At 54.8% G+C, this 9754-nt stretch overlaps 2 protein-coding genes across 2 annotated transcripts in view; both read right to left on the bottom strand.

Moving 5' to 3' along the window:
• Positions 1-828: 828 nt before the first annotated feature.
• On the bottom strand, positions 829-4665 carry LOC122385667 (apical junction component 1 homolog). The gene is made up of 3 exons (XM_043374103.1): positions 4635-4665; positions 3940-4200; positions 829-2369 (listed from the first exon to the last, which is right to left on the bottom strand). The coding sequence occupies exons 1-3, from the start codon at positions 4663-4665 to the stop codon at positions 829-831; spliced, it is 1833 nt and encodes a 610-aa protein (XP_043230038.1).
• A 362-nt stretch (positions 4666-5027) lies between these two features.
• LOC122385642 overlaps positions 5028-9754 on the bottom strand; it is a 57328-nt gene continuing 52601 nt past the window's right edge. The window contains exons 5-6 of the mRNA XM_043374029.1: positions 8146-8308; positions 5028-6757 (exon numbers count right to left, since the gene is read on the bottom strand). Of these exons, the coding sequence (XP_043229964.1) occupies positions 5844-6757; positions 8146-8308 (1077 nt within the window). The 3' untranslated portion in view covers positions 5028-5843. The remainder of the gene's footprint in view (positions 6758-8145; positions 8309-9754) is intronic.

Here is a 9754-nt window from a genome sequence, read left to right as displayed (position 1 = left end):
GCCTCGCTATCCCGCCGGAGAGGCGCCGGTCTCAGAACGATGCGTTTACTGTTGTCGATGAGCTAGAACACCACCTCACACCGCCCGATACTAGACTGCCGGCGGGCCACCCCGTCCGGAGCGCGCCCCACGCACAGGGCGCAGAGAACGCGCCCTGATCCACCCCGGCGAGCCCGCGGCACCGCCGGGCAAGCTCCAACCGCCGACACGTCCCGAGCCCCGGCAGCTACCTCCGACCGGAGGGACGACCGACAATGGCAACGGGACCCAGAAACAATAAATGAAAGACTATAAACTGGGATATTAGGTTGAAACATCGGAACAGCTTAGCTTTCACTCGCGCTCCTATCACCCGCTCGATTACTGTTAAAGCTCTCGCTCGCTAACTCTCGCTCAACTCGCTTGTTCTCTTGCTGACGCTCGTCGACGCACTCTCTATCTCCGGGAGTCTCGCTCTCAGCACGCACCTCAAGAAGAGGAAGATACAGGCCGACAGAGGTCGGTTAGGTGGCTCGCTGATGGCGGCGCCTCGTCGGATTGTGCTGCCACCGACGCGCAGCGGCCAGAGGTCAAAGTTAGAGGAGCTCACACTGTGGCACGAGCCGGGATTGTCTGTGAATATCAGACTCGGCAGTCACCCGCGCCCCTAGCGGCCGGCCGCGCAGTTACACAAGGCTGTGGCGCCCGGCGGTTCGCTAGCACCAGCACACTGACATACGTGTGTACTAAATTATTAAAAATCACCAACAATAACAATAACGGTTTGCGACACCCGACGACGAGTCAGTCTGACTGAGAGGCGGACAGCCCCGCGCACTGGTCTACGCGTCACTCGGGCCGGTCCTGACTGATATTGATCGTTTTCACCTTACCACAGTCCCTGGGAATCTTCAGCAACTGCTCGGGCGTGGCGTCCGGCATGATGAGGCACATGAACGTGTTGCCCGTGCTCGTGTCCTTGGGGTAGATGGTGGTGGGCGAGAAGGGCACGCTCTTCTCCGAGTAGGCACACAGTCGATTGTACACCTCCGGGTAATCTCTGCGTAGACTCACGCCACGACTGCGCAGGTGGCGCACGATGTTCAGAAAGTTGACCTCGCGCGCCCGCTCGGCGGCCAGGTGGGGCAGCGAGTGGGGCAGCGAGATCAGGATCAGCGTCTCCAGCTCGTCCAGCTCGCGGGTGATCTTGGGCGAGGGTTTCCGCTGCGGACTGCGGCCTCCCAAGAGCGGGCTGAGCTTGAGCTTGGCGCAGCGCGGGATGATCTGACGCTCCCACTTGGCCACCCCACTGAGCGGCAGCTCGTTGAACACGCAGATCACTATGTAGAGCACCAGGCGCGTCTCCGGGTTGTAGGACTTGCACAGGTCGATGATGTCGCGGTAGACGAGGTGGCCCATCTCGCGAGGCAGCAGGTCCTGCCACTTGATATAGAGCGCCTCCGAGGCAGTGCCGTTCTCTCGAGAGAGGAAGTCGTCGGCCGACTCCGGGCTCGGAAAGAACACCTTGAGCAGGCCTCTGCCGTGCGTTAGATAACCCTGACGTGCCGTGCGGGAGAACTCGAGCAGAAGATTCTCATCCTCCTTGATCTTCATGATGATCTGCTTGGACATGGCCTGCGCGCGGATAGCGGCGCACACTCGTTTGTGTCTCTCCCAGTGCGCGCGCCGGCACTCCCGCGAGCAGTAAAACGTCTCACAGTTGTGGCACATCTTAAACACCGTCTTGGCCTCGGTCAGGTTGGTCGTGCGCAGGCACATCGAGTTCTTACACTTGATGGTGATGAACGAGTCGGCCGTCTCGAGGCCGTCCTCATCTCCGCGCACCTCGGCGGCCCTCTCGTTCTCCACCGGCGTGGTGGTGGCTCCCGAGCGGTCCGTGTCGCCCTCTGCGTCCGACGTGTCGTCTGCGAGCGGCAGCCGTCTGCCGAGCTCCTCTAGCGACACGCCCCGCTCGCCGCCCTCGCCCGGCTGCCAGTCGTCGTCGCTGACGTCGAAGCGCACCTTGTGGCCGTCGATGGAGTCGCTCAGGCGCCGCTCGCCGGTCGGAGAGCTGACCTGCGCCTGCAGTGAGTCGCCGCTGGACGCGCAGTTGTCCGTGCTGCCGCTGTGCTGTCGGTGCTCGCCGCTCGCCGAGTCGACGCTGTGCAGCTCCTCCCAGAGCGGCGGCTCCCCGGCCGGCTCCGGCTCCGGGTCGGGCTCCGGCTCCGGGTCCGGGTCGGGCTCCGGCTCACTGCTGACCCACGCCACCGTGGTGATGGCGTTAGGACGCTGCTCGGGTGGAGACACCGCCTGCTGGTGTTCCTGCGCGGGCGGACAGCCCCAGCCGCCGCCAGCAGTTACCACGTGGCCGTTCCGACTGGGGTAGTCGTCTGTGGGACGAACACCGAGGTTACTGGTGTGCACAGCGCAGAGTTACCGGTAGGGTGCTGAGATACTCAAACATTACCGCGATGGGCATCACAGCAAAAATCATGAGAAATTGCATACATTGAGATGAAACTGAATGAAACGTATTGTTTAATGTTCAGTAAATGATCACATCTCGCTTGCATCACTGTATGTCGAACGAGTAACGACACACATCAACAACCAACAGACTGAGCTGAGCTGACCCGGCTAGGCGTTCTAGCCTTTTTTCTGTAGAAATAACTAAGTTAATGAGATGCGAGCAGACTGAAGAGCATACATGCTGGTCTCACCTGTCTTTCACGGACTGGTAGAGCTAAACTGGGCAGATGCGAACTCAGCTGCGTGAGACGGGCATGCGAAGAAGTAACTGTTGCAACACTCAGCTACAGGGTTCAACAGAGTCGGAACATTCATTTGGAGACTGGAGACGTGATCCGCTGTCTGTGTGACATTCCTCCGAGCATGCCGTCAAGCGCAGCTCAGCAGAGGCGACATCAGCTCACATGCGTGCGTCAGCTGTTGGCTCAACTCGGCGTGAGTTGTGAGTTGTGAGTCACTGCTGCGGCACGTGCTGAGTGGCGAGCTACTGGTGCCGGGTCCCCGTGCTGCAAACTCAGCAGAGTTGGCATTACACTGCTGCTGTGTACGACGGAATGGTCGCGAGCTACGACGAGACGGATCAGAGCATTCAGTGAGTCACAGCCTGACCATGCATCCAATGAAACACAGAGAGCTTGGCTACACCCTGTATTATCGAATGGCGGCAAAGTTCAGATAAATAACACTCAACATAGGCATCAAGGATAGACTGCGCATGTCGCACGTGCTACACCATGTGCATGTTACATGCCATAGCCAGGCATATCGATATCATCGTCAACTAGGCAGGAAAATCATTGACACACAGACATTCGGACATTCGGCATGGGTTGGAACTGAACGGTATCAGTCTTCAATGAGTCGATAGCAATAAAAGCAAATTAGTCTGAAACCTTATCTGATAAGAAAAGCGAGCACACTACAAACATAACGTCACTTAAATATGCGTTGCATTCACTCGGCAACCGTGCTCAGAAATATAGAATCAACAATGAAAAGAAACACTTTAGAGAAAAGGGTAAAAAGGAGTGTTCGTGCCATCTATATTTCATGGAACAGAAAACTCGCAGCCGCAGCAACATACATGCTCGCATAGCATAACAGTAAAACCATTCAATGAAAAGTCATTCGCCAGCTCTATGCATTGCACAACTTTCTAAATACCAATAAAGGTTGTCCGGACTGGAACATAGTAGTTTTGGTCACGAGGCAGGACACGTAGGTCCTGAAGGGTCAGGTTGGATCGGAGGTCAGGTCAAGTCCGAGGATAGGTCAAACGATTTCACGTTTTACGTTCATCTGGTGCCCAGCCCAGGGTTAATCCCTGAGTGAAATTCATCTCGGATCTAGGACAGGTCGGCGGTCCTCCAGGTCGGGTCAGGTCAGGTCAGGTCGGGTCGGGCCGGTCTCTCCTGCGGCCCCTACACTCACCACTGGCGGACGGCGGCCGCTCGTAGTACCGAGTGCCGACCAGTGAGGTCTCATACAGCACCCGGCTGGGCGAGGCGCCGCGCCGCGAGCCCTTACTGCTGGTGGAGCTGGGCCGGCGCGGCTGCTGCTGCTGGCTGCCGCCCGAGGCGGGCAGGGCCAGCAAGGAGTCGAGGACGTCCTCCACAGTGACGGAGGAGCCCCGCCGCCGACCAGCCGGCGCGGCGGGAGGGCACGGGAGGGGCGCAGCCGGCCGGCCCGAGCCTGCCGGTCACAGGGGCACGGTCAGACGCCGGCGAGTGGCAGAGAGGAGAGCAGGGGAGTATTGGCGGTGTTGAGCGAATGGGAAACGAAGATGTCAAGTTGAATTACCACCGAGCCCAGTGAGCATAAACGCACGCTATGCATTCTGCGAATTCGAATTAAATTACATTTACTTTACTGCCTTGCGTGTCAATTGAACGGAATGAACAGACGCATCGCACAACTAAGGTCGAGAGGAAAATGCAAAACTGACAAACGTCTAGTATCTCTCACTCAACACGAGGTGAAGCGAACCATCACACCAGCCAATAGTTCGGTTACAGTTCATCAGCAAGCGTAACTATTACTAATTTGGTGTGCAAGGCATTTACGCTACACGCGGTGAGCCATCACCTAAAGCGGATATTGGTAGTGAAACACCTCATTTACATTACTGGCATCAGGCGCGAGTTCTGAGAGGGGCATCCCGGTACACATGCATGCATACATGCGACACCTGACACGAAGCAATCTGCATAATGAAGAGGATCAGTAATCCATGAACACATTACCGGTGTTTAGTAAATAACCCGGCACTAGTCAGCAGTAGTCTCAACAAAATCAAAAGAACGATTAAATGGCGAATTAGCGCTGGTAGTGTGAGTACAAACGAGCAAACGAGGGGTTAAAAAGGCGCTTGGAATGCTCACCTGGGCTGACTATGCTTGGCGGATACGTGTGTCAAGATGTGACGAAGGTACTGCCAAAAAAGAAGTAACGCAATAAAACGTGATGTCTATAGGGTGCAGATAACGTGCGGAGAACCAAAACAAAATAAACGCCGCGACTCCCTCTACTAATTTATTAAGTAGATAAATAATGAAATATACAACATAATCGTGACTAAAGATCGCACGATACGGTGATCACTGCAAACAAAACAACATTAAGCCCGATGTTCAAAACGATCGGCTTGTTTCTTTACAATGAGCGTCATTCACATAGCACATCTATTCAGCAACCGATTACATAAAAAAGTATTCTGCAAATCCGTGTAATTAAGCATTCCAAACGTAAGAACCGAAACACGAACACAAGTGCTCCTCTGCCAAGCAAACATCCATGCAGCTAAAATGCAGCAACGCCTCGGTAAGCGGGCGATCTAGAACGAGATGTAATAGGACACGATTCGACGAAAAGAAAAAAAAACGAGTGACAATACTTGGTCCTGAATCAGATGGAAAGGTGCACAATGGGACAAAGGTTACGTATTCCTCTTGAGGGCCTGGAAATTATGCAGTCTCAATATGTGATACGTGATCTAAATCGCAGACGAAAAAAAGACTGTTGCGCGTTACAAAATCACATAGAAAAGCATCACAAACATGCCAAACAAAACCATATTCAGACTGAGACGGAATGAGTGAAAAAAATCAAAATCAATTATTACGGCACCTTCAGGCGCAGAAAGCAACACAAACGCTGCGACAAAACACCGGATCTCGGATAGAAACATGCCCCGCCATTCGCCCATCGGAGGCATATATACAAGCAGCGACACTAGCGAGCGACATTGAACTCATGGAGCCCCGGTGGCCCTCTGATCAGCCGTCTGTGTGGGCTGACCTGACCTGACCTCTGACCCCGACCAGCGGGCGTCACACTCACACCATCAGCAACTCACCGAGCTCGTACCGGTCGCCCTGCGGCTCCGGCCGCGGCTGGGCCGAGTCGGACGCCGTCGCCGGCGAGGAGGCCGCGCTGCCGCCCCCGCCGCCCCCGCTGCCGCCCCCGCCGGCGGCCAGCGGGTCCGAGAGCACGGCGCCGGCCGCCTCGGGCGTGGGCGGTTCATCCATCGGCTTGGTGCCGACGAACGCCGTCTCGAGCCAGACGGGCCGCCGCGACGGCGACGTGGAGCGGGAGCCGCGCGCCGGGGAGCGCCGCCGCCGCGGCGAGCCGGCCCGGCCGCCCAGCTCACTGGCACTGCCCGACGCCGAGCCGGTCGAGTCAAAGTAATGCACTATGGCGCTGGTCACCTCGCGAATCGAGCTGTGCACGTCCAGGTCGGGCGGCGGACGGAGCGCGTTCACCGAGCCGGTGCTGCCGGCCGCCGAGCTGGCACCCGAGCTGCGCGGCAGACTCAGCCGGCCGCCGCCGCTGGTCAGGTTCCCCTCGCTGCGGCCGCGGGAGAAACTGCTGGCCAGCCGGTCGACGGGCGTCTGGTAGCCCTGGCCGAGCCGCTCCTGACTCCGCCAGCCCATGTAGACGGGACGCCGTCCGTGGCCTCCCAGACTGCCGGTGCCGCTGCCCACCGGGCTCTGGGTGCCACTGCTCGGCTGGGAGGCCCGCCCCACACCGCCAAAGTAGAGGCCAGGGCCGCGGTCACTAGCGGCCGGCGAGGCGGCGCCCGAGCCCGGACTGGTGAGGCTCTCCCGGGAGGTGCCGCGCACATAGCGCCAGTCGGGCGGACGCACCCGGCTGGGGATCACCACCTTGGACTGGGTGGTGGGTGTGGTGCACCGACTCGACTGCAGGCTCTCCTTGGAGGTCGACTTGGAGTTGAAGCCCGACCAGCCGCCTGTGGACACATGGGAGGGGCGCCGGTCAGCGATGACGCACACATGAGAGGTGCCAAAACCAGCCGGGCTCCACTTCAACGAGACAGGCGTCCATCACATAACGACAGCCGGAGGCCAGCGGCGCTATGAAGCGCGGAACTGGGTCTGCCTAATCCAAACAGAATCTATCACGTGTTCGGCAGACGCCAACGAAAATCATCAAGAATGTGAGATGCCTCGGCGCACGATAAATGATGAAATTTTCACGACGATGCACTCAATCACTAGACTTTACACAGAACAGCAAAAATAAAGCCGCAAGGAAAAAATAACGAAATAATTATCGATTCAACATAGCATTAATTCAGAACTAATCGGTTAAACGATCGTTGACGGCAAGCATTTCCGAAGATATCTATGGCAATATAATCCCTTTAATTTTCCCCTAAATGGTTGGATAAAAATAGGTCGTTTATCCCTTTTATGCGACGTTCCCGAGTGAAGTCGTAATATACTGTGCAATATCTCCAGGGTATCTTATCTACTGTGTAATAGCCAAGGCCGTAATTACTCAAAATGCTGACTGTCCTGTCACTGTGCTTAACTGCACCACTGCATCACTGCACCGTCCTGACCAGTGACCACCTATCGCGGAACGGTGAGCGCGATGTAATAAGAGTTGCAAGACTTTTGGTGGTCTCCCCTCTCCTGCTGGGTCCACCGTCAGAAATCCGAAATGAAAACATTCCTGTATGCTGCACGGCGTGCAATCTCCACATGTGACCTAAGCAGGGGTACCGTAACAGTCCAATCCAATAGACCTCGTACGGCGAGGGAGAGGGGGCCTCTGAGTCTCGGAGCGCTCTGAATCGGACAGCCGTCTCAGATTTACTTGTTCAGCAAACATCAACCGGGGAGCGTTGCCAACAGCGTCCCGAAATACATCCGTACTGCGGAGTCAGTGATAATTGTGCTGCACGACACTGAGTCATCCGAGTCATCTGCCGGGATGAGTCAGATGAGTCGAGAACTGTACCAGTGCAGTAGGATGACTCGACCTGGTTATGAACAATGTGCAGGGGACAGTGGTAGGGGTCGAGCGTGGGGGCTGGAGACTGATGTTACGGTAGCTTTATGGTGAAAGTGTCGAGCGGTGATTGGATATGGAATGAAACGAGAACAAGTGAAGTCAAGCTGATTATGGTACGTTATCTAATTAACCGTAATCTACCTCCCACTAAGATGCTGGTCCCATCAGTTGGCAGAGCTAACTGGCCATTTCAGTGAGAGAAATTTTGATGAACTAAGCCAATTTCGGACCTAACAGTAGTTACACAGGGCATCCTGTCCCCATCCGACCGAGTCCACCGGCGTCCACCGTCCACCGTTTGAGTCCGTTTGCACTCACCTGCCAGCGATCCGGAGCCATAGTCCCTCCGGAGTGTAGTCTCCGGCTTGGCGCTGGACTTTTTGTACCACTCGGGCGTGTTGAGGTTGCGCAGCGAGCGCTGGAAGCGCAGCTCGTGCTCGCTCAGCTGCCGTTCGCCCCTCATCAGGTCATTCTCGGGCGGCTGAAACAGATGGGACCGAGGTTAAACAGACGTTCGCGGGTGTATACAGTTATACACACGCAGCTGAAATGTGGGGTCGGCTATTTCATCGAGAGTAAACTGTTTGAGAACGAAAGATATAGGTATCCGGAAGTGAGACGCCGTATAAAATGAATGGCGAATGGTGCATATCAACTTAAGTTTAGTTAAAGTTATAACACTGAATTAACGCTGTGAATATAACAGGCGCACATAACGCAGCAAGTCTGATCAGTTTCGTGTTAGGGCTAGAGGTGGAAATGACTAACGTTTTCCAAAATCTTGACTAATGACTGACTAATGACTAATGACAATTTTGGTTGACTGACTTTTGATTGACTAAATTTTCGTCTCAAAAAGCTTGACTGACTATTGAATGACTAACGCTACTTTTCTTGATTTTGACTAATATTTGACTAAATTTCGGAATTTGCTAGCACTGCGTAAATAAAAATCTGCCGATACGCTAAGAAATATAAACGATGACCAACACCATGTTTTATTTTAATGTTTGTTCCATTCAGCATTTCAGAGCATGTGACCTGTGATGTTTGACCACAATGAACGCAATCAGCAATGAACAAAGCAGTGCAATCAGCAGCTGGGGATGTTGGCCACTGGCGGATCCAGGGGGGACATTTAGGACCATTGCCCCCCCCCCCAAAGCCCGTTTGCCCCCCCCCCCCCAAAAAAGACCCGAGTTTTAATATTACGCCTATGGCGGCGCATGGAAAGAAAGGGGTCATTTCGGCCATTTGCCCCCCCCCCCCAAAAAAAAAAAACGTCGGGCTGGATCCGCCAATGATGTTGGCCATGGTGGGCACTGGGCCAACGACATTATATGCCTGGCTGAAACGATTACTGTTAAAAGTACAGCCTGTGGCCGTTTACAAGTTACGCATCAAAGCGCTTCTAGACGTCCGATCGACACCGGAAAAAAACACCAATCGATCCCAAATTTTATCCCTAATCATTTTATGGCCAACGCAATGCGAAGCGGGCGCAAGATATGTCGGCCGTTACGACGCCTGGTTCGGGAGATAACAGGGGGAGGGGTAAAATTTACCCCCCCCCCCCCAGTCGGGCGCGTTCGGGGGCGACCCCAGTGGAGCGCGGGCTAAGTCACCTCACGAATTACGACAAATTAGTCGACTAATATGCAACAAAATCATTGACTAATGACTGACTAATGACTAACAAATATTTTGGTTGACTGACTTTTGACTGACTAAAAAAGCGCTTGACTAACGTTAGTCGACTAATTTTTGACTAATGACTAATATTCATTTCCACCTCTAGTTAGGGCAGCATGGAATGCCGTGTGAGGTCATGCCGTCCCGTGCTAGCGTATAGCGTATCCTCGATCGTATCTGTTGGGACTAAGTTATTGTGCAGTGAAGGACGATGGACCGGACAGGCTGGCACGCT

This window comes from Amphibalanus amphitrite, unplaced genomic scaffold, assembly GCF_019059575.1.
Source record: "Amphibalanus amphitrite isolate SeventyFive unplaced genomic scaffold, NRLGWU_Aamphi_draft 000226F_arrow, whole genome shotgun sequence".
NCBI classification, from domain to species: domain Eukaryota; kingdom Metazoa; phylum Arthropoda; class Thecostraca; order Balanomorpha; family Balanidae; genus Amphibalanus; species Amphibalanus amphitrite.
The sequence above is the reverse complement of the archived record's forward strand: the minus strand, read 5'-3'. Positions and strand labels throughout refer to the sequence as shown.